At 41.4% G+C, this 24,936-nt stretch overlaps 1 protein-coding gene across 1 annotated transcript in view; it reads left to right on the forward strand.

The window, feature by feature from the left end:
- PARD3B (par-3 family cell polarity regulator beta) overlaps window positions 1-24,936 on the forward strand; it is a 607,862-nt gene that overhangs the window by 556,412 nt on the left and 26,514 nt on the right. Inside the window, exon 22 of the mRNA XM_084642618.1 lies at window positions 13,766-13,845. Within this exon, the coding sequence (XP_084498744.1) occupies window positions 13,766-13,845 (80 nt within the window). The remainder of the gene's footprint in view (window positions 1-13,765; window positions 13,846-24,936) is intronic.

A 24,936-nucleotide genomic window follows, 5' to 3' on the forward strand; every position in this document is an offset into this window, starting at 1 on the left:
GCGCCAATGTAGACAGTGTCCCAGCGCTGGTAGCTACGCCCCTTGTGGCGGTGGGTTTTTTTAGAGTGCTGGGAGAGTTCTCTCCTTCTGTTGCGCGGCGACCACACAAGCCCCGGCAGCGCTTTAGCGTTGCCAGTGTAGACTAGCCCCCAGTGTGGATAGCTTTGAGGAGATTTCAGATGGAATAAAAATTGTTAGGGAGTTTAAACAGCCCTGTAAGCTTAACCAGCTTGTTGGGAAGACAGTGGTGTTGGAACAGGACTGTCTCCATGTTGATTCTTGAGTAAACAGTCTGTATCTCAGGTTCAGAGGGAAGACTGGACAGCTGACTCTGCAGAGCAGGAGGACAGTTGTGCAGTTAATCTCTCGAGAATACAGAGGATAGCAAGTAAACTCTCATCTCTAGACACTTGGGATATGTCTTGTAGTCTCTTTGTGAACTTGACATCTGATTCCATGTGGAAGCAGAGGTTGGTCATAGAAGGACAAAAGAGCCTTGAGCCTAACATGCTAGTGAAAATGGATGGTATCTCTTTAAGACAGAGTCCAGCCTTGGAATTGGTAACAGATAAGGATCTGAAAACTAGTAACCAAACTAGTGTCTGTGTTGATGCAAATGACCTGACTGACTGAGGGGAGAAAGACCTGCCTGTAGCTGTTAGCAAAAAGGACACACCCAGCTGGCCAATGAATTCTGTTAAGCAAAAGAGCTCAGATTTTGATGCTGCAGAACAGGAAGAAAGGGGAAAAGTTTATCATGCTAATGAAAGCCACAGGTTAACCCTAAAATGCCAGAACCACAATGGTATTGAGCCAAAGGCATGGCGTGACAAAAATAAATGTAAATGTACCCCTGCAATTAATTTAATGTTAATATTAATGCTAATATTAACTTTTTTGACTAATATGTTGCTAATACCAAGAACTGTAAAAATGTACAATGTGCCTAATCTTTTGGAAAAACCCTTGAACATGTTGAGAGTAATACATAAAAGCACACTTTATGTTAAAAGACCTTGTGATACTAATATTTTACAGTTAGTGCCTGTAACTAATCTGGAATTGTACGCAGAAGAAAAGATGTTGCAAACCTAATGTGCTGTATGAGAAGGGAAACTGAGGCACACTACCATATTGCTTTCATGGCTAAATACCAAGATTCCTGCACTATGAAGAATGTTAATACCTCCATTGAGTTGTTGCTAATTGGGTTCCAAACATTTGCCAAAGCTTGTATAAAAAAATTAGCTGTTTTCTTTAGCTCTTGGCAAGATCACATGAAACATACAAGAATTATGCTTCATGAGTAGATCCAATCCACTATCGGTCTAACCAAGTTTTACCTTGGGTTTGTAAAGGGATTCAACAATATAGTTAAACATGATTTTAATACACCATTTTGGTTATATACTGATACTTCTAATATTGGGTTAGAAGCTGTAGCAATACAGAACCAAGAGTGGGAAATTCCTGTGATGCATTCAGCAGTGTCTGAACCACCACTTCCTGCACCAATTTTGCGTTGGGGGTGTGACTTATCTGATTAAAATATGACCATATAGATCATTGTTGCAACCACTGTTATATATTTGCAGCAAACATTGTTCAAAGGTTGTAGAGTAAGATGTCTATGAAAAGATTATGATTTGCTGGTTATGATTATGCTATCTGTATGCATGTATCATTTTTGTATTTAAAGTTATACATATTGGCTTTATATCTGGATTTCAAATGTTTGCTTCTGGGGTAACGCCCATGAAGTAATGAACCAGATATGTCATGTAAGATATCTGCAAAGATGTCATAATTTGCCAGATATGATAATCTGTTTATATGTTTGTATCACCCTTGTGTTATGAGTTATAGATATGTATGTATGTCCATATTTCAAACTTGTGCCATGCTTCTGGGTGACACCTCTAGACAGTTTGGCATCAGCACAGCCTAACCTGTTTGATGGCCTATTAAGGACCATCAGCTACACAACTGACCCATTGAGAGAAGGCAGATACACCTTATGACTCAGCAAGGCATGCAGGGAAATGCCTCTGAAGAGAACTCTAAGGCTTCCAAGCCATGTGCTGGGCAGTTTGTGTTTGAAACAAAGGAAGCACAGGCCGCATGGCAAGAGACTATAAAAGGCAGCTGCATCTTTTCCATTTTGTCTTCAGTCCTGCTTCTTACCTCTGGAGGAATTTTACTACATACTGAAGCTGTGAACAATGGACTGAATGACCCATCCAAGCTGTGGATGTACTCCAGAGTATTCCATCACTGCTACAAGCCTGAGCCAAGAACTTTGCCATTACTATATGTAATTGATTCCTTTAACCAATTTTAACTTTTCTTTTTCTTTCTATAAATAAACCTTTAGATTTTAGTTAATAAGAATTGGCTGTTGCGTGTATTTGGGTAAGATCTGAACCATTCGTTAACCTGGGAGTTAATGTGTCTGATCCTTTGGGATTGGTAGAACCTTTTCTTTTATATGATGAAATAAGATTTACAGAAATTTTCATCATATTCGATGTGGGTACCTGGATTGAGGCCTGAGGCAGGATCACTTTAAGGGAACTGTGTTGTTTGGACTTCTGAGTAACCAGCAAGGTAATAAAGAAGCTGTTTTATGCTGGCTTGGTGAATCTAAGTGTTGGAATGGCCACCAGCTTTTTGGGGTTTGGCTGCCCCATTGTTTACAGTTTACCCTAATTGAGTGACCACAGCTGGCTGCCCACTAGGACCTCGGTCACACTTACATTTACACATCTTTTTCTTTCATTACACTTACTTCCTCATTGTGGATTGAATTATAGCACATGTAATATGGATCTCTTCACAGTTTTCTTCATCAGATCAAATTCAGATTCCACCTGCCCATGGAAATTAGGAAAATTCTGTGCTCTACTAAAGCAGTATCTTATTCTATCTGTATTCATCTCATGCTAAAGTTTGTGAATTTAAAACCGTGAAAAGTCTAAGTATCTCCATCTTGTGTTTTAATCTTTTCCTCTAGTATGTTGGCATTTTTTTTTATATTAAAAGGTACAGAGGAATCACTATGCCTTTTCTGCAATTGAGTTGTTTTTACAGCAAAACCCCTGTTTGCTACTGGAAATTATTAATGGAGGGAAATAATGCTTGAACAGCAAGATTAATACTAATTATGCAGCAAAGAAGTCTACCTGGCACATGGCAGAGACACATAGAGATGCTATACAGGATCGGAGAAGTGGTCTATATAATCTGTTTTCTTGTCTCCAACAGTGGCAATTATCATATGCTTAAGAAAAACAAGTATAAGAAATTCTGAAGTGAGAAATTATGGTATAATCTACTAATATGGGAGGTTTCTTCCTAATCCCTTCAGAGATTGACTGATGCCCGGAAGCATGAAGGTTTATATCCTTTCCCGACTTTTAGAGATTTTATTATCTTTACTGTTGTAACTCTAGATGTTTTCATTATCCATACAAATTCCAATCCTTTTTTTAAAAAAATCTACTAAATTATTGGCCTCAATTAAATCTTTGTGGCAATGAGTACCTCCAGTTAATTGCTCATTGTTTTAAAAAAGTATTTCCTTATATCAGTTTTAAATGTGCTACTCTGTCAGTGTGCTTGAGTGCCCCTTCTTGGATTTTGAGAGAATAAATAAATGCTTAATCTGTCTATTGTATACAATTAGGGCTGTCGATTAATCGCAGTTAACTTATGCAATTAACTCAAATATTAATCGTGATTAAAAACATTAATAGCGATTAATCACAGTTTTAATTACACTGTTAAACAATAGAATACCAATTGAAATGTATTAAATATTTTGGATGTTTTTCTACATTTTCATATATATTGTATTCTGTGTTGTAATTGAAATCAAAGTGTATATTATTTTTCATTATAAATATTTGCACAGTAACAATGATAAAATAAGTAGTTTTTTTCAGTTCACTTCATACAAGTACTGTAGTGCAACCTCTTTGTAGTGAAAGTATAACTTACAAATGTAGAAATGTTTTTGTTACATAACTGTGGTCAAAAACAAAACAATGTAAAACTTCAGAGCCTACAAGTCCACTCAGTCCTACTTTTTGTTCAGCCAATCACTAAGACAAACAAGTTTGTTTACATTTACAGGAGATAACGCTGCCCTCTTCTTATTTAGAATGTCACCAGAAAGTGAGAACGGGCATTTGCATGGCACTTTTGTAGCAGGCATTGCAAGGTATTTACGTGCCAGATATGCTAAACATTCATATGCCCCTTCATGCTTCAGCCACCATTCCAGAGGATATGCTTCCATGCTGATGATGCTCGTGTTAAAAAAAAAAAAAATGCATTCATTAAATTTGTGACTGAACTCCTTTGGAGGAGAATTGTATGCCCCTGCTCTGTTTTACCCTCATTCTGCCATATAGTTCATGTTATAGCAGTCTTGATGATGACCCAGCACATGTTGTTCATTTTAACAACACTTTCACCGCAGATTTGACAAACGCAAAGAAGGTACCAATGTGAGATTTCTAAAGATAGCTACAGCACTTGACCCAAGATTTAAGAATCTGAAGTGCCTTCCAAAATCTGAGAGGGACGAGGTGTGGAGCATGCTTTCAGAAGTCTTAAAAGAGCGACACTCAGATGCAGAAACTACAGAACCCGAACCACCAAAAAAGAAAATCAACCTTCTGCTGGTGGCATCTGACTCGGATAATGAAAATGAACGTGTGTTGGTCCACACTGCTTTGGATTGTTATCGAGCAGAACCCGTCATCAGCATGGACACCCGTCCCCTGGAATAGTGGCTGAAGCATGAAGGGACATATGAATCTTTAGTGCATCTGGCATGTAAATATCTTGCAACACCAGCTACAACAATGCCATGCAAATGCCTGATCTCACTTTCAGATGACATTGTAAACAAGAAGCGGGCAGCATTATCGCCTTCAAATGTAAACAAACTTGTTTGTCTGAGTGATTGGCTGAATAAGAAATAGGACTGAGTGGACATGCAGGCGCTAAAATTTTACATTGTTTTATTTTTAATGTAGTTTTTTGTACATAATTCTACATTTGTAAGTTCAACTTTCATGATAAAGAGATTGCACTACAGTACTTGTATTAGGTGAATTGAAAAATACAATTTCTTTTGTTTTTTTTTACAATGCAAATACTTGTAATAAAAAATAAATATAAAGTGAGCACTGTACACTTTGTATTCTGTGTTGTAATTGAAATCAATATATTTGAAAATGTAGAAAACATCCAAAAATATTTAAATAAATGGTATTCTATTATTAACAGTGTGATTAATCATGATTAATTTTTTAATCACTTGACAGCCCTATATACAATTAATTGTTTATCCTGTCCTCTCAAATGTTCATCTTCTCTCTAAATTTAAACAGTCTTGATCTTTTCAATTCTTCTTCATAGGCTTCTTCATAGGCTGTATTTTAAAGAAGCCTTATTGAGGGCGCAGGAACAGACCATCCCAATGTGCAGAAAGAATAGCAAATATGGCAGGCAACCAGCTTGGCTTAACAGTGAAATCTTCAGTGAGCTTAAACACAGAAAGGAAGCTTCCAAGCAGTGGAAATTTGGTCAGATGACTAGGGAGGAGTATAAAAATATTGCTCGAGCATGCAGGGGTGTAATCAGGAAGGCCAAAGCACAATTGGAGTTGCAGCTAGCAAGGGATGTGAAGGGTAACAAGAAGGGTTTCTACAGGTATGTTAGCAACAAGAAGGTGGTCAGGGAAAGTGTGGGACCCTGAATGAATGGGGGAGGCAACCTAGTGACAGATGATGTGTAAAAAGCTAAAGTACTCAATGCTTTTTTTTGCCTCAGTCTTCACAGACAAGGTCAGCTCCCACGCTGCTGTCCTGGGCAGCACAGTATGGGGAGGAGGTGAGCAGCCCTCAGTGGTGAAAGAACAGGTTAAGGACTATTTAAAAAAGCTGGACATGCACAAATCCATAGGTCCAGATCTAATGCATCCGAGGGTGCTGAGGGAATTGGCTGATGTGATTGCAGAGCCACTGGCCATTATCTGTGAAAACTCGTGGCAATCAGGGGTTGGTCCTGGGGCCTTTTTCTTCCAACATCTTCATTAATGATCTGGATGATGGGATGGATTGCACCCTCAGCAAGTTCGCAGGTGACACTAAACTGCAGGGAGGAGTAGATACACTGGAGGGTAGGGATAGAGTCCCGAGTGACCTAGACAAATTGGAGGATTGGGCCAAAAGAAATCTGATGAGGATCAACAAGGACAAGTGCAGAGTCCTGGACTTAGGACAGAAGAATCCCATGCACTGCTACAGGCTGGGGACCGACTGGCTAAGCAGCAGTTCTGCAGAAAGGGACCTGGGGATTACAGTGGCCAAGAAGCTGGATATGAGTCAACAGTGTTCCCTTGTTGCCAAGAAGGCCAACAACATATTGGGCTGTATTAATAGGAGCATTGCCAGCAGATTGAGGGAAAGCGATTATTCCCCTCTGTTCAGCACTGGCGAGGCCACACCTGGAGTACTGTGTCCAGTTTTGGTCCCCCCAATACAGGAGGGATGTGGACAAATTGGAGAGAGTCCAGTGGAGGGCAACGAAAATGATTAGGCGGCTGGGGCAAATGACTTACGAGGAGAGGCTGAGGGAACTGGGCTTGTTTAGTCTGCAGAAGAGAAGAGTGAGGGGGGATTTGATAGCAACCTTCAACTACCTGAAGGGGGGTTCCAAAGAGGATGGAGCTCAGCTGTTCTCCGTGGTGGCAGATGACAGAACAAGAAGCAATGGTCTCAAGTTGCAGTGGGGGAGGTCTAGGTTGGATATTAGAAAACACTATTTCACTAGGAGGGTGGTGAAGCACTGGAACGGGTTACCTAGGGATGTGGTGGAATCTCCATCCTTAGAGGTTTTTAAGACCCAGCTTGACAAAGCCCTGACTGGGAAGATTTAGTTGGTGTTGGTCCTGCTTTGAGCAGGGGGTTGGACTAGATGACCTCCTGAGGTCTCTTCCAACCCTAATCTTCTATGATTCTATGCTTCCAGTAATTTTTCACCATTTCTACTATATTCTATAGGATAATTGAAAGTGAGCACAGTATTCCAGCTAAAGCCAAGCGTTGATTTATTTAATTGTACTATAAAAGTTTCTGCATAATTCTCTATCCTATTCCTTTTGCATTCTAATATTTTGGTTGCTTTTTTTGACCATTTCTATAAATTGAGCAGAGGTCTATAGTGAATTCTCCACAGTGATGGCTAGGTCTTTTTTCTGAGTTAATACAGTTAATTATTTATAGTTAATACTAAGGCAAACAAATACTGTGTTTAAAACTTATAGTGTACCAATGCTTGGACTTGAAGATCAACTTTGTTCTTACTAGTTGGTGCTTGATCTGATAAATTAGTCCTTCTAAAACAAATTTTTAGCCTAACTAATCCCAAAGAGCATAGAGACTGATACAGAACCATGGTTACTGTTCCCAGAACATAGCTAACAATGTAAAGAGGCAGACATTTCCAGTGCAATAACTTTTTCCTTTGTCTTTTCATCACGTCAATATCTTCTTTCAGAAACCATTTTACTTTTGATTCAGTAATATATCATCTTTACTGATGTGTAGACAAATGGGAAAAAGGAAATGAGAAGGGATGGTTGAGTCTTTAATTAAAGACACGGAGTTTGCTCTTTGAGCTTATTGGACAGTTCTACATGGGGTGCAGAGAATCATCATAGACCCCCCAGGTTTTTCACAAATGTGAAAGAACATGAAATAAAACAAAAAACTAACCTCACAGCAGCAGCTCCTGTGTGGTGGGGCTGGGCTCTGCTCCAGGTGTTGTGACCTGGTACACGGGGTCACACTGCCACTCTGGGTTGCGCCAGCCACCCACCAGGATGGAAGCGTTGCCAGGCCAAACCTGAGCACAATACAGTGATCCCATGCACCAGGTCACACCGTCCAGAGCGGGGAGGCAGGCCCAGCACCACTGCACAGGAGCCACCACTGCACAGTGAGTGTCAGGCAGGCTCATTCTGCAACTGCAGGGCCTCCCGATCACCCCACCTGGGCCTCCCATGATAAAACGAAGTCAAACAAAATTCCCCCCAAATGAAATGAAAAACTATAAAATGAAAAAGGGTTTCACAGGGGTCTACTCATACGCTACGTGGGGCCAAATTTGTGAAATTATATCCACAATTAGTTTCTATGGTAACTGTATCTCAGAGCACAAACACAAACAGAACTGGCAGGAGGCACCTGATTTCATTTTCTCTGTTCAGAAACAATCAGAAGATTGATGTTTCAGGCTGTTCCAATGCACACATCTTATGTAAGTACTTCTTACTTAGATAGTGACTTCATAAGTTCTTCTTGGTAAACACCCAGTAAATTTCATCATTTCTTCTTGCTGTACATTGACTGCTGTTACACTCTAAGGCCATGTCGACACTACGAAATTAGATCGAATTTATAGAAGTCGGTTTTGTAGAAAGCGTTTTTATACAGTCGATTGTGTGTCGCCACACAAATGCTCACAGTGCAACCGTCAACTTCTGGAGCATTGCACTGTGGGTAGCTATCCCACAGTTCCCGCAGTCTCCGCCCGCCCATTTGAATTCTGGGTAGAAATCCCAATGCCTGATGGGGCAAAAACATTGTCGTGGGTGGTTCTGGGTACATATCATCAGGCCCCCCCCCTTCTCTCCCTCGCTCCATGAAAGCAACGGCAGACAATCGTTTCATTCCTTTTTTCCTGGGTTACTCGTGCAGATGCCATACCATGGCGAGCATGGAGCCCGCTCAGTTCACCGTCACTGTATGTCTCGTGGTTGCTGGCAGACGCGGTACTGCATTGCTACACAGCATCAGCTCATTGCCTTTTGGCAGCAGACAGTGCAGTATGACTGGTAGCCGTCGTCGCCGTACTCCAGGGTGCTCTTTTAGCCGACCTCGGTGACGTCGGTCAGGGGCACCTGAGCAAACATGGGAGTGACTCAGCCAGGTTATTTCCCTTTTAAGTTTCGTCTCATGGCGATTCAGTCCTGCCGGCAATCCAACTGCACCGTCTTCTGCCGAGCACCCAGGAGATGATGATGGCCAGCAGTCATACTGCATCGTCTGCGGCCAGCAAGATGTATAAAGATAGATGAAGTGGATCAAAACAAGAAGTAGACCACATTAGTTTTGTATTCATTTTCTCCTCCCTTCTTCCCTCCCTGTGTGAAATCAACAGCATGCTAAACCCAGGGTTCTGAGTTCTATCCTTGAGGGGGCCATTCTCTTTCTCCTTGATGCAAAGCCACCCCCTTTGTTGATTTAAAATCCCTGTAAGCCGTGTTGTCAGTCGCCCCTCCCTCCATCAGAGCAATGGCAGACAATCATTTTGCACCCTTTTCCCTGGATTGCCTGAGCAGACGCCATAGCACAGCAAGCTTGGAGCCCATTCAGCTCACCGCAGCAGTTATGACCATTGTAAACCCCTCGCGCATTATCATGCAGTTTATGCAGAACCAGCACCTGAAAAACCAGGCAAGGAGGCGACAGAAGTGCGGTGATGAGGACATGAACACAGATTTCTCTAAAACTGCAAGGGGTACTTTTCAATGGTGGTGCAAGCACTGGTGGATCACAAGGGACGTTTCACCAACAACAACGTGGGATGGCTGGGAAAGGTTCATGATGCTCACGTCTTCAGGAACTCTGGTGTGTTTAAACGGCTGCAGGAAGGGATTTACTTCCCAGATCAGAAAATAACTTGGGGATGTTGAAATGCCTATAGTTATCCTTGGGGACCCAGCCTGCCCCTTAATGCCCTGGCTCATGAAGCCCTACACAAGCACCCTGGACAGTAGTAAGGAGCTGTTCAACTATAGGCTGAGCAAGTGCAGAATGGTGGTAGAGTGTGTATTTGGACCTTTAAAGGGTCGCTGGTGCACTTTACTGACTCGCTCAGACATCAGCGAAACCAATATTCCCATTGTTATTGCTGCTTGCTGTTTGCTCCACAGTCTCTGTGAGGGGATGTTTATGGCGGGGTGGGAGGATGAAGCAAATTGCCTGGCCGCTGAATACGTGCAGCCAGACACCAGGGCTGTTAGAAGAGCACAGCAGGAAGCACTGCACATTAGAGAAGCTTTGAAAACCAGTTTCATGACTGGCCAGGGTACTGTGTGACACTTCTGCCATAGTCTTTCAGCTTCTGCAACCTTCATAACAGCAGCGCTGTTCTCTTCCATACCAAGCAAAGCACGTTGAGTTGGCCATTTAGTGCTGCAGTTTTCCTGTTAACGTGCCGCAGCAGAAACCAAACTAACCACCCCCGCATTCAATTCTCTGGGATGATCACTTTACCCCTCCCCCCACCACATGGCTGGTATCAGGGAAGATCCTTGCTAGCCAAATGTGAACAGCTCAGCACCATTGCCCGCCCTACACCCCACCGCGTGGCTAACTGCGGGGAGAATTTCTTTTCAGCCACAGGCAAACAGCCCAGTAGGAATGGCCACCTCTGAATGTCCCCTTAATTAAATTCCCCTATTTCAACCAGGTTACCACGAACGATATCACTCTCCTGAGGATAACACAGAGAGATAAAGAACGAATGTTGCTTGAATGCCAGCAAACACCAGAACCATACGCTGCCAGGTTTTGTCATGCAATGATACCAGATTACTTGCTGCTAGCATGACATGGTAAAGTGTCCTACCATGGAGGACGGAATAAGGCTTTCTCCCCAGAAACCTTCTGCAAAGGCTTTTTGAGTACCTCCAGGAGAGCTTCATGGAGATGTCCCTGGAGGATTTCCGCTACAGACTTTTCCAGTAGCTGTACTGGCCATGAATGCATCCCAAGTGCTCAGGGCTACTTAATCATTAAAATACGCTTGCTTTTATAACATGTATTGTATTTAAAAAGGTACACTCACCAAGGGTCCTTTCTGCGGCTTCATTGGATTGGGAGGGTATTTCAGTCAGGGTGATAAAACGATCCTGGCTGTCGGGGAGAATGGTGTGCTGTGTGCTCTCAAGCTCGTCCTCTTCCTCCTCATCTTCCCCGTCCGCAAAATCCTCAGGCACGGCGGAGAGTACCCCATCTTCGGAGTCCACGGACAGGAGTGTGGTAGTGGTGGCAGCCCCCCCTAGAATTGCATGCAGCTCAGCGTAGAAGCAGCATGTCTGGGGATCTGTCCCGGAGCGTCGGTTTGATTCTTTGGTTTTCTGGTATGCTTGTCTGAGCTCCTTAAGTTTCATGCGGCACTGTGTTGCGTCCCTGATGTAGCCTCTGTCCCTCATGGCTTTGGAGATTTTTTGAAATGTTTTGGCATTTCATCTTTTGGAACGTAGTTCCGATAGCATGGATTCCTCTCCCCATACAACAGTCAGATCCTGTACCTCCAGTTCGGTCCATGTTGGAGCTCTTTTTCGATTCTGGGACTCCATGGTCACCTGCTGATGAGCTCGGCTGGCCAAACAGGCAATGTGATTCAAAAGTTCCCAGGGCTTTTCCTGTATACCTGGCCAGTGCATCCGAGTTCAGAGCGCTGTCCAGAGCGGTCACAGTGGTGCACTGTGGGATAGCTCCCGGAGGCCAATACCTTCGAATTGTGTCCACATTAACCCTAATTCGAAACGGCGATGTTGATATCAGCGCTAATCCCCTCGTTGCGGAGGAGTACAGAAATCAGTTTTTAGAGCCCTTTATGTCGGAAAAAATGGCTCCGTTGTGTAGACGGGTGCAGGGTTAATTCAATTTAACACTGCTAAATCTGACATAAACTCGTAGTGTAGATCAGGCCTTAGTAGGCTTAAAAGTAATCACCAGGAAATTTGCATTCTGGCTTAGAATTTGCAATTAACTACCTGTGTGTATCATTTATCCTGTATCCTCTATCATGCATCACGCAGGTAGACCGTGTTTTACATGATTTTTGTGCTCAGTAAACAAAAGCTTAAATCTGTTTTCTTTTCTTTGCTTTTCCGCAAAAAATAGCAAAAAGTTCTGGGATTGTCTATCACCTGAGTACCCATCTATTTAAGGAAAATTACCAAACCGCTCAAATTAGAAGTGTGAGAACAGCTGAAGTGACTGTGAATTTTTGTACTTACTTTCTGTGTAAAGCGTGTGTCACTTTTACTGGTGGAAAAATGAACAAAATAATCTGTTTGGCCTTCTACTCTCCTTATGAAATCTAGGACAGTGATATTTTTTTCCCTAAGTGAGGCACTATTAAAGTAGGTTTATTTCAAATCAGAGATGATTATTTTCTGGTACTCATCAACCCCTTAAGGTCCCCTTACCATTTTGATTCAAAGCAAGAGGCATTAGCCACGGGCCCCTCCAGAATAGGTTGTTCACTTAGCAAAATACTGGATTATTACTAATATTAGCTCCAGAATATTAGGAGGCAGACTTGGCATAATGCTACTAGTCTAGAATAATTCCTGAAACTCTCTCTGCCTAGCAACTTAATCTGATAATACATCTGTTTACACTGGACTTGTTTTTTGTTATGGATCTCTCTAAGAGATATTGTACATGAAAACATTATATACAGGGGAATAAGCCTAATTACAACTCACTGCACAAACTTTCCATCACGACAGGTTTTAAATCTCTTTAGTGAAACTGACGTATTGTGCATAAATGATAAGATTGACAGAAGGGTGCTCTCTAACCTGTAGAATGTGAAAAACATGTTACTTTTAGTTTGTGTTTCCTCTTTTTATAATCAGACATTTACAGAAAGCCGAGTGTGATTTATTCTTTTCTTCTTAATGAATTGTTAAGAAGCGTTTGAAAAGGCATTAAATCTTCCCTTCTGCCATTAATCTGTAAAGGGGGAAGGGGATTTTTAATGGCCTCACGGTATATTGCTTTATAAAACTGCTGATTCTAGCAGTGCCAGAATAGGACTACATACTAATGTAGGAAACACTGAGTGCAGTCAGTGAGCCTTCTGCATTTATGGAGGAAAAGACTAATAGCTCCATTTTAACAAGGCTCTTAACACTTGGGCCATCAGCAGGCATTGAGAGAGTGAAATTGAGACAACTCCTATAAGCTAAAAGCGTCTAAGTTCAGCATTCTTACCTCAGTTTGAGTCTTCCTGATAGGATTTCACATCCAGCCAACCACAGCTGCCATCTTGAAAACAAACCAAGTAGCGAGCTGATGTTTTCCCTGAGCACATTAATGCTTCACTTCTGAAACGACACTAGAACATGATAAATGCACTGACCTTCCTGTTGGATATTCAGCTTTACAACAGTGTTAGGGAAAGCTTCTGGATTTGTGTTATGAATGAAAGCAAAGGTTGTTTATATCACATTTTTTACTGTAGAAAAATTGACAACAGATGATAAACAGATCTGGAACTAGTATGTAAACTCATTCTTTCCTTTGAATAATGTGTGCATTACTCGGCAATATTAAAATGCTTTTATTTAATCAGGTTTATCTCCTGATTTTGCTGAATTACAGGTGGGAGACTAACCTAAAAAGTTTACAGTATCCCTGCTGGCCTACTGCCAAGGGAACTGCACTGAGGACCTGTTCTAAACAGTCCTTTGATATGGAACCCTTTCTTGTTAGTAGTGATAAGATTAAGTATGGGATTTGTGGATTCTCTGAGCCCTTGCCTTTCTTTTGTTGATTTTGGCACCCTGCAGCATCATTTGTTCTCTGATTATCATTTTGAGATTCATTGTCAGTAACTGGTGTGTATAATTGATCTTCATCTCTAATTACTCTTCTCTCCACAGGTGTCTGGAAAAGGTCCAGATGGGAGTTCACACAATCTCCGCTTTGAAGGGATGGAAAGGCAATATGCATCCTTACCCAGGTACATCACTGAGGCTTCCTCGTGCACTGATTCTATCTGCATAGAACAGCCGTCTGGCTCTGAAATGAGAGATTATGTTGCAGTTTTGTCTCGCTGCCTTCTGCTGATGATTTAGTGCCATCTTTATAACTGTATTAATAATTTAGACAGTTGATTTTTAAAAAAATAAAGTCGTTCTCATTGAACATGTCAGCAAGAGTCATGATCCACAGGGAAAGAACATGACAATGAGGAAGCTTAGTGTGCTAGAGTTATAGCAGGTCTTAGCAGGGCATAACTGTGACAAAGTTTATAGTGCTAAAATCATAACTGGCAATGACAGAGCATTGCTGTGAGGCATCTGCACTGCAGCCGTGACAGCTCCTACAGCACCACCATTGCTGGAAGGAAAATTTGACTAACAATCCTGTTCCAATATGGTAACTATATACTGTAACTCAACTCCACTGGAAATGAGAGAGAATTCTTGGAGGTTTTGGGGGTTTTTTTATGAATAACTTTAGTCTGGAATCAGCAGGGCGTGGCAAAGAGGAAACCTTTCAAAGATTACAATCCAGGTTCTGTGAGAGTTCTAATAGCAGAGTGTGAGAATTAGCAAGCTAGAAAAAGAAATGAAGAAAGGTTAGAGCAGTGGGGAGAAAATGAAAATAGAGAATATTTACCCTCCAAGCATGCTAAGCAAGAAAGTGGATCTTAGGTGGAGATGTGGAGGAGCAAGTTTTCCTAAATGAGGGTGAGACAATCAACTGGTGCCACGTTTCCTGAGGACCCCAAAGGGCATGGCACATCAGTGCTGGTATCTGTGGGAAATAAATGAGCGTGCATTGTAGCTACATCTTTTCTTCTATTTTTTCCATTTGACTGTTTGTTTCTAAATCTGTTGTTGCAAAGGCTTAATGTAATATGACATACCACTATGAACTAGAATATAGAGGTTTCAGAGTAGCAGCCGTGTTAGTCTGTATTCGCAAAAAGAAGAGGAGTGCTTGTGGCACCTTAGAGACTAACCAATTTATTTGAGCATGAGCTTTTGTGAGCTACAGCTCACTTCGTCGAATGCATCCGATGAAGTGAGCTGTAGCTCACGAAAGCTTTTGCTCAAGTAAATTTGTTAGTCTCTCTAGAATATAGAGAATATCTCAATGCTTGAAAATAATTAGATCTCTTTTCGAAAAGCTGTTTCACAAACTTCAGCATTGTTGGACTTAAGTAAGTACTTTTTAATGTGTGTTGTGTTGTTTAAACCACAGAATGGACCTGTGGTTCAATGACTGCCTATTATTGATTTGTGTTGGTGGTTGTTTGCAGTGGTGGTCTAGTGACATTGGTCCCGGGATATTAGTGAGATAAGGTGGGTGAGGTAATATCTTTTATTGGACCAACTTCTGTTGGTGGAGGAACATGCTTTCAAGTTCCACAAAGCCTCAAAGGACCTGAAGAAAAGTTCTCTGAAGCTTGAAAGTGTCTCTCTTTCGTCAACAGAAGCTGCTCTATTAGAAGTCTCACCCACTTATCTCTCATATACTGGGACCAACACCGTGGCAGCAACACTGCTTAATAGCCTGCTGTTTGATTCTTAGCAATGGTTTTTATAATTTTTTCTGTTCTCATCCATATATATGTCCAACCCTTTTTTCTGAATCCTACTAAGTTCTTGTCCTCAGTTATACCTTTTAGCAGCAAGTTCCACAGGTTAAGTATATGTAGAGTATTAAAAAAAATTAACCTTTTTATCAGTTTTAAATCTTACTGCCTTTCATTTTATTGATCAGCCACTTGTTCTTGAATCACAAGAAAAACTTGAACAGCAATGCCCAATATACCTTCTCTGCCCCATTCATTGTTTTGCCTTCCTCTTTCATGTCCTCTCTTATTCATCTGCTCTCCAAACTAAACAATCCTATTCTTTTCAATCTCTGTAAATATGGTAGTCTTCCTATGCCTCTAATCACTTTAATTACCTGTCTCTGAATTCCCTCTTATTTCAGCTCTATCTTTTTTTGAGCTAGAATGACCAGAACTGATCACAGTGTTCCAGATATGAGCAAACCATTCTTTTATATGACATTAACTGTTTTCACTGCTATTTTCCATCCTGTTCTTTTTGCATCCTGTGTCTTGTTTGCTTTTGTGAGGGCAGCAACATCCTTAGTAGGCAATTCCTGTGAGCTATTCACAATGACACCCAATTGTTTTTTCCTGAGTACTTCCATCTGACTCAACCCATTAATCTCCCCATGTTCTTCTCAAAACCTCAATTTTAGCTAGTGGAAACTGGACTCCATACCCTAAATCTCGACAGGGGTTTGAGGGTTTAGCTGGATAGGACGGGGAATTTAGGAAGTTATCAAGATTTTCTATGGCCTTTGGGGATCAGTGTAAAGAGGGGGTCACTTCTGCTCAGTGCCTGTCTAAGAAGATTAGGCTATACCATGAGTCACACTGTACTTTAGTAGGGGTGTCAGTACCTCATGGTCTTAGCACCCACACTGCCAGGGTTCATGCAATATCAGTAGTTTGCCTCCATAATGCTTCCATCATGGAGAGAGCAGAGCATTGGAGTGATGTGCTCTCGACTGCATGTGTTGTTCAACAGACGGGCTGCTGTGTTCTGAACCAATTGCAAAGAGCTCTTGTAAGTTTACTTCTCTGAAAGCACCATAGTAATCAAGGCCAGAGATCATAAATGAGTGGGTCACTGGGCAAAGTCTGAATCCAGCAGAAGAGGCTGCACTCTTCCTGGCAGCCACTAATGGAAATGAGGATTATTTTGCAGAGCTGGCCGTTTGAATATCCGGAAGTACAGAGGAGTCCAGGTGAAAACCAGGGCCGAGAACTCTGGAAATCTGCCTTCAGATCGTTAATAACCTATTTTACATGGAAAGCACTCAGCTACGAGGAGGAATGGGCAGCAGTACAAAACCTTAAGATAGATCGATGTCCTTATCGAGGTGGCATGTTCTTCAATGTATTTCCCTCTCCCCACCAGTATCCCCTCCTTTTTTCCAGGGCTCAGCTTTATTCACCTGCTGCTCATCCAGGTGTTGAATTCAGTCAAGCCATTGGACACCTGTGGGAGGGTGCTGTTTCCGTCTGATCTGGATGTGATGTATAGCTGAATGTCATCTGCACACTGCTGGCATTTTATTCTGTGCTGTTCTTATTCTCTATTAGAGCTCTCGCTCAGCTGCCCATCACTGACTGCAGCCTGATTGGCCTGTCCCTAGCATTATGCAATCGTCTTGAGTTTTCCCAAAGCTCGTCATGGGAAAATGCATCCGATGAAGTGAGCTGTAGCTCACGAAAGCTTATGCTCAAATAAATTGGTTAGTCTCTAAGGTGCCACAAGTCCTCCTTTTCTTTTGTGGATATAGACTAACATGGCTGCTACTTTGAAACCTGTCATGGGCAGTGTGATCAAACTGGGCATCTTGAACATTCTGGGAAATTTGTAAAAAATGTGGGCAGTCTGATCTAACGGTAAATTATCAAAATCCTTCTCACCTTCCTTTTATCAGCCAATCAGTGTAAAAAAGGTGTAATTGCGTGTAAACAGCTGGCTTTTAGGGCTAGAAAGGGGTGGCGGAATGGGGTTGCAGAGACCATTTCCTAACAAATTAAGCACATTTCTAATCTTACATCGTTTTATAAAAGTAAGTCTCTGTCACCAGCATGTGGGACTTACCTAAATTCACCAAGCAGACAAGTAAAGCTTCAAAAGTTCCAGGGAAGAGGGGAGAACACTTCTGCAAGAGGAAGGAAAGTATCCGGGCTTGGGCTGTGGCTGATTTCTCTTGGGAAAAAAATCAGCACAATAGCTGGAATAATTAGATGCCCTTGCAATAAAACTGTTACTGCTACCTGGCAACAAGCAGGAGCCATGTTGGAGGGCATGAGAGATTGGAATGAACGAATAAATAGAGAGCTTTGGCATCCCTCTGAAATGGACACGAGAGAACTAGGGTTACCATCACATTATTTTGAAAAATATGCCGTATGTTCCCAGGGCACCCATTCAACTCTGAAGGTGTGCGAGGCTACCTACAAAGAAGGCATGATTGTCATTGGTAGCATACCCAAGCTCTCCTGCTATATCTTTCATTAAAGTTCAAATCCCAGTTTTAAAACACCCGTGGCACTTTGCCCTGTGGCCTTATGTTTTCATCTCCCTTCCCTCTGGGTGCTGAGAAGTTTAACCAAAGCACAATGGATCAGATTCTTAGCTGGTGTAAATCAATGTAGCTTCACTGGCTCATGACCTCTATTTTAGAGCAGAATTAGAGAAAATGCGGTTCTGTAAGTGTGTTTGCCTTATCAACAAAAGAAGCAAAGAATTTAAAATATATGGAGGTAATCCTCTTCCTGTTGAGCTCAGTGACAAAAACCCTGCTGACTTTGATGGGAGCAGGATCTGTTGTATGTAAGGTTATTTTTTAATTAAAAGTTGAAATACTTCTGTCTGTTAAGAAAAGTAGGCAACAGCCTTAAAAGAAGCTTTAATATGTGGCTAGCTTAATCAGTAGCCAACTGAGTTATGTGGTCAAGTTTTTATCGAAGCTAGTATCAGATTATAGGCTTTATTTGAAAACATCTAGAGAGACGCAAATGTTATCTACTGAGTTATTGGTGTGTTACTATGGCAGGCTAGTGGCAGGTCCCCATCTCATACTGCACTGTGCTATATCATCTCCAGATGGAAGCAAAATGGTAAAGGCAGAACATAAAGCTTTGCAAGAAAGATACAGTTCTTGGCACTCAGCAGCTATGCGATGCCCCAGGGCTAAGGCTGAGTAGTGCTGAATGGTATTATTAAGCAATGTTAAATCTTCAAGGACTTGATTCTTCGGCTCCGCGGGGGACTATTTGGGAAATAGGAGCATGGTTATAGTATGAGGAGCTAGAAAAATATTTTTGTTTGTTTGTCTTCAGTAACCCACCTCTCTCTCTTTCACATTTGAAGTATTTGTTTGGTTAAACCAGTGGACAAATATGCACTTGAAGCTGGTTTAATTGCTCACAGGGTTTTTTTTGCACTTCAATTTCATTGCGGTCTGTCATAACGTAAGCTATAATTTTGCTCATGGCAGCCCCAATTGGAGAAATATTATGTCCTAAGCATGAAGAGTTATTCCTTTCTCCTAATGGATTCGGAAGTAGGCTCTGACTAGTAACTAAGCTGTCAGTCACTAAAACAGACCCAGGGATTGGTGATGCTGTGATATATACCACAAATCTCAGCCCCCTTGCTAGTAAGAAATGCTGATGTCACAAAAAGTCAATGTTTCAGTTCCTCAAGGTTCTTCATATGATTCAAGAACAAGCATCTGAGGCAAAAAGAACATTAAAAAATAACCGTAAAGACTAAAAAATAAATTCAGATTGTATCGATCATTTCCGTGGCCAAGGAGAAGAGGGCTGAGCAGAACGGCACTTTCACAAGTGTGTTTATGTTCAATATAATATGTACCCCAAAGATGGGAAATCTATTGATGTATTAATTAAAGAAGTGGCAGCACAATGCATTGCCTTTGCCAGGAGACTCATGTTCAGGATCCGCTATGCAACTCGCATTTCCTAGGTCAGTAAATAAAAAGGGTATCATAGATTCCAAGGGCAAACAGGACCATTGTGATCATCTAGTCTGAGCTGCTTAATAACACAGGCCCCTAGAGCCTTACCCAGTAGTTTCTGCATCAAGCTCATAACTTCTGTTTGAGCTGTGCATGGGTGGCCAAACTGTGGATCATGAGTCATGTGCGGCTCTTTACCGTTATGGTACGGCTCGCTGAGCCACCCCATTGTCCACCCACCAGACTTGGGGTGGGGGGAGCTCAGAACCTCAGCCTTGCAGTGGGGTGGTAGGGTAGGCACTTCTGTCCAGTGGGGAGGGGGGCCTTGGGGCTTGAGCCCCACAGCGCACCAGCCAGGCCTTGGGGCTTCAGCAGGAGTGGTGCTAAACCCCCAAGCTCCGGCAGGTGTGCCCCAGCTCTGGAACTTCTGAAGATTGTCGTATGCAGCTCAGAGGGTCAGTAAGTTTGGCCACCTCTGAGCTATGGAATGTCTTATACAAAGATATTTAGTCTTGATTTTAAGATGGAGAATCCACCGCTTCTCTAGGTAAGTTGTTACACAGGTTATTCACCCTCAGGATTAAAAAATTGTACCTTGTTTCTAGTCCAAATTTATCTAGCTTCAGCTTCCAGTCATTGGATCTTGTGCCTTTTTTGGTTAGATTAAAGAGCTGCCTATTGTCAGAAATCTCTGCTCAGGTAGGTGCTTGTACACTGTGATCACCTCATCTTTTAACCTTCTCGTGGATAAGTTAAAGAGGCTGAGCAGCTTCCGTTTCTCACTAAAGGCATGAAGACAGCATCGCCAAAGGGGTTGGAGCCTTCCCTGCAGGACAGTTTGTGAGGCAGCATTGACAGTCATGTAGGCAAAAGTCATTTCCCACCATTCTGGGCAAAAGAAGAATTTCCGTAACAGCTGCCCTCATAAAGGAGGCCCTCATAGAGACAGACAAGAAGCGTAGGTTCCTCACCAAGCTCTACTGGCTTCCTCATCAAGTTCACACTAGTTGCCATTATTTCAAGATGGTGAAGTCTGTTTTTGCTGACAAGTCTGCTCTCATTTTACAGCTCCATTGCTTTTCTCTTGGGTACTGCAAATAACTCCCCACCTCGCTTTTCCCTTCATAACCTTCAACTCTCATCTCATCTGCACTTCCGGGCTGCCTTCGTCTTCTGGAATTGCCTCTCACTCCCATTGTACAAGGCAACGACCCTCTTTCCATGCGAATAATTCCTTAAAATTCCTTTTTTGAAACTTGCATCAGTATTAAGCTGCTTCAGTAAAAAGGTCACCTGCTAATTAAAAATGGCTATCTTCTTGGTTAGAACGGCCATGTGGCTCATCCAGTGCATTGTTTGTTTGATTTGTATGTCCCATTTAAACTGTAAACTGCTCTCCTTTGGTATACAGCTAACCAAAAAAACATCACTGTCTCCTATGATATCATTCCTGTGATGTTCTACCTAGTTATCTTCTGACACCTTTCCTAGCACTTAAAACTTATCTGCTCTTCTGTTTTCCTTTGTTTGTCTCTTCAATTAATATCTGCATTATGCACTGCCTTGGAATTTCCATTTGCTTACTGCAGCATTGTTTTTAGCACGTGCAAGAGGATGGCAATGATATTACATTCAACAGATGTGTATTCCCAGTAATGCCAGTACTGATCATGGACCCCACTGCAACTTTAGTAGCAATAACCTGGGACAAAGGAGAGTGCACAGAATAACCCACATGTTGTATGTTTATAAATGTGTCACTCTCGCCAAACTTTTACTAGCAATGAAATAATTTATTAATCCAAGTCCAGACAGATCTTGAGAATTATCAAAGGTCTGTTCCGTCATGGAGGCTGTGTTACTGAGTATATCTTATGCATTTGTACAAAGCTAATCTGTCAACTTCTGATGTTCAGTAGAATATACTTGCCTGTTGCAGTCATCATAGAATTTGAAATGTTCACCTGGAGGCTGAAACAACTCCTTTTTAGCTGCATTTATTTTTTCCCTCAAAATTCTGTAGAGAGGTAGGCAACTTTCTCATCTTGGGATAAGCAACAATTAATCTGTATCCCTCCCTCTTCCACTCCCTCTTCCATTACTGACCACTCTATCCTTTATCTAGCTTAGTGATATAGTACTAATGTATTTTGATGTCCATTCTTGTCCTTAAGTCACTGCACTGTAAACTGTTGACTGTCACACAGATTATGTGGTCACACACGTATCTAAACTAGTTAACTTGCCTCAGATCTTAACTTCTTCTTCCACACATGACAAATCTTGAAAAATCAATGAAGTTCATGAACAGTGGAGGATTAAACTCCCTCATCCTTTAAATCAGTTTTCCCAGATAGAAAATATAGTCCCAAGCGCCTCTCCCTATTGTGTCTCCTGCCTATCTGAATGACATCGCTGACTCCACCTCACTCCTAAGGACTACCTACATTACAGAAACATCTATAGCTCAGTGGTTTGTGCATTGGCCTGCTAAACCCAGGGCTGTGAGTTCAATCCTTGAGGGGGCCATTTAGGGATCTGAGCCAAATAATTGGGGATTGGTCCTGCTTTGAGCAGGGGGTTGGACTAGCTGACCTCCTGAGGTCCCTTCCAACTCTGATGTGCTATGATTCTAAGATGGTGGGACAATCCCATAGCCTGTTCTACAATAGGGTAACTCCCATCTACTAAAGAACAGTGTGGGAGAATATCACTGACTTTTGGGGGAAGGGATAGCTCAGTGGTTTGAGCATTGGCCCACTAAACCCAGGGTTGTGAATTCAATCTGTGAGGGGGCCATTTAGGTATATGGGGCAAAAATTGGCAATTGGTCCTGCTTTGAGCAGGGGGTTGGACTAGATGACCTCCTGAGTCCCTTCCAATCCTGATATTCTATGAAATGTCAGAGGACTGGTTACAACATGATTGTCCAACACTTGGTTAAAGTTTGTAGTGTGCACTGGGATCTAATAATGGTATAACTGGGCAAAGGTGTGGGATGTATATGCTACAATCATGCAGATAAATCAGTCTGAGAAGGTCAAGTCCAATATTCTCAGTTGGGGCCAGGATGTGGGGCTGCAGCTCCTCCATGCCACGTGTGCAATCTAGCTACTGAAACCATGTAAACCTTGATCTTCTGGCCCCTTTCTTGGTCCCCTCTCCACATTAACCTATACTGGTCCCGCAGATCTCTCTTATTTCTTATATTATTCTCCAAGCTCTCAATGTTTTTCTTTTTTATTGTCACTCTTCCATCTGCCTCCTATTGCTTTTTGATGGGGGAATCATTGTTCTGCTAAGTTTCTTGACTGTGCTGAAATGTTTTGCTCAATGTGCCACTCTCATTCTGCATACTTCTCTCTTCTGTCCTCATCTTGGCACCATTGTTTCTCAATCAGGGAGCTTGTATTCTATTTGGTGGGCTCATGAAGTCATCCTAATGTGATACTTATCTGATCTCCATTCTGCCTACCTCCTTCTCTGTTACTTTTCTTTTCTGCTGCATCAAATAGCTGTTTTACAATACAAAAGGGAAAAAAAGATTCTGATGATGATGGAACTTCTTGTAAGAATTAAAAAGCTTTCCAAGTCAAGGAAAGGATACTTAACTGTGCTAATTAAATGTGAGTTTACAAAAATAACACTTAATTTTAGATTTTAAAATGTCAATCTGCCTTTAGTAAAAAAAAAAGTGCCCAATGATTAGTGGTTCATGGTAATTACAAAACTTAGCCACCCATTGTCTTGAAAAGCCAGGAAAAGAAAACAAACCAGCATCCGCAGAACAAAGGCTGCAACAAGGACCGTAAGGTGCAATGCTGACCCGCTGTTAACTTAATTTAGGCCCAGAATTTAGATCTTGTTAAAAAAAATAAAGTGTAAAAGGGGTGAATGGAGAGGAGGAGATTCCAAAACTTCTTATGAATAGAAATTTTATTTTACGTGTTTTAATTTCAGTGTTGCAAACCCAAGCACAAGAGTGTGTAACATCGGAAATTGAATGTAACGGTGACTAACTAAAAACAAAAGTGAATAGCCTAACTTAATTGTCCAATATCAATCAACCAAAATCAAATATCAGAAATAAACAAGGAGCATTTATAATGGACCATTTGATTTTGTTTATTTTCAGTTTTAATAATCTAAAGTAATGTTAGTAACTTGAGTAATAATTTTAAATATGATTTTTATCTCAACAGTGGCCCTTCTATTGAAAATACAGCAAAATCCTAAAATCTGATATCTTCCCATGCAATGATCTCATTATAAGTGAAATATGTGTAGGGTTTTGGTTGGTTTTAAAGTCCTGACAGGTGCGTTCTGAATCAGTTTTAATGGGAATATTGGACTACTCAAGGACCTCCAGGAAAAAAGTTGCAATAAAACAGCCAAGAGGGAATACATGCAGAGAAAAAAGAGATTGGTCCTCCCTGATAGAGCACTAGCTTAGGAACTGAGCTGATGTGCTCATTTAAAGATTAGCTTAAATCCAAAATCACAGTGGAGTCTAACTATCTAACTTACTGTACTTACCACTGCCAGTAATAAAACTGATTATTACAAAAACTGCCTAAAAGCCAAGCTATCAAGAAGGTCATTATGCTTCGAGGAGGACAGAGTCTAAATCTTGAATGGAATTTCTCATACCAGTGATAGTTCCATACAGGCCAACCATACAAAGCAGAAAAGAAGAGATTCTCTTATTTCTGCATATTGGTACATGCAGCATTTTATGGTGAAATCGTGACCCAGTATCACACTGATGGCTTCAGTCTTATTTTGAAACACAGAGTCAAACTCCAATCCCCAAAAAGTGCATAGAGATCATAAACAAGTGTATTTATTGTCTTAAATAATGAGTGTCTTCAAATCAGGCATAGAAAAGCAGGCAGCAAAGTGGGAAGGTTGGTGTTTATTTTAAACATATCTCACAAAATGGGCTTGCAGCTAAGCAAACATGACTTCTCCAAAACTCTTGTGTAAAAGGAGGCTTTAAAGATTGCAAACAGGATCATAGTTACAAAAATCTTATCGTAGAATTTGAAAGTGAAGAGGGTTTGTTTTTAGGAGTAATTTCAGCTTCCTTAAAAATAGAGTGGAACATGAGTTGAAATTAACAAGATGCTTCCTATCTAAACCAAATTAGGTCTTTAATGCTGAAAGGCATTCTTTAAGAAGTCAAGAAGGTCAAGGGTCAAGACATCAAGTCACGAAGTGCAGCTGTCAGGCCACCTCTGCAATTTCCATGGGAGTAACTAAAGAAAATTTAGCAAAGAAAATATCTACAGCAGCAGGGATATTTCTTACAAAAAAACAAAAACTAAAAAACAGATCTCCCAGAAGAATACTTTGGAAGTGGACAGGGGGGCTGACAGAGGTGGATTTTGTCAGTTTTTCTAATAAAGCCTCTCAACTCCTCACAGCGAAGAGCCAGTTGATGCAATATGGAATGGTTTAAAAGTCAATTAATTTTTTGAAACTAAACAGCTGGCCTAGGTTGTAAGTAGATATTAGTTGG

Source organism: Lepidochelys olivacea (genome assembly GCF_965140295.1).
Source record: "Lepidochelys olivacea isolate rLepOli2 genome assembly, chromosome: 11".
Lineage (NCBI taxonomy): Eukaryota > Metazoa > Chordata > Testudines > Cheloniidae > Lepidochelys > Lepidochelys olivacea.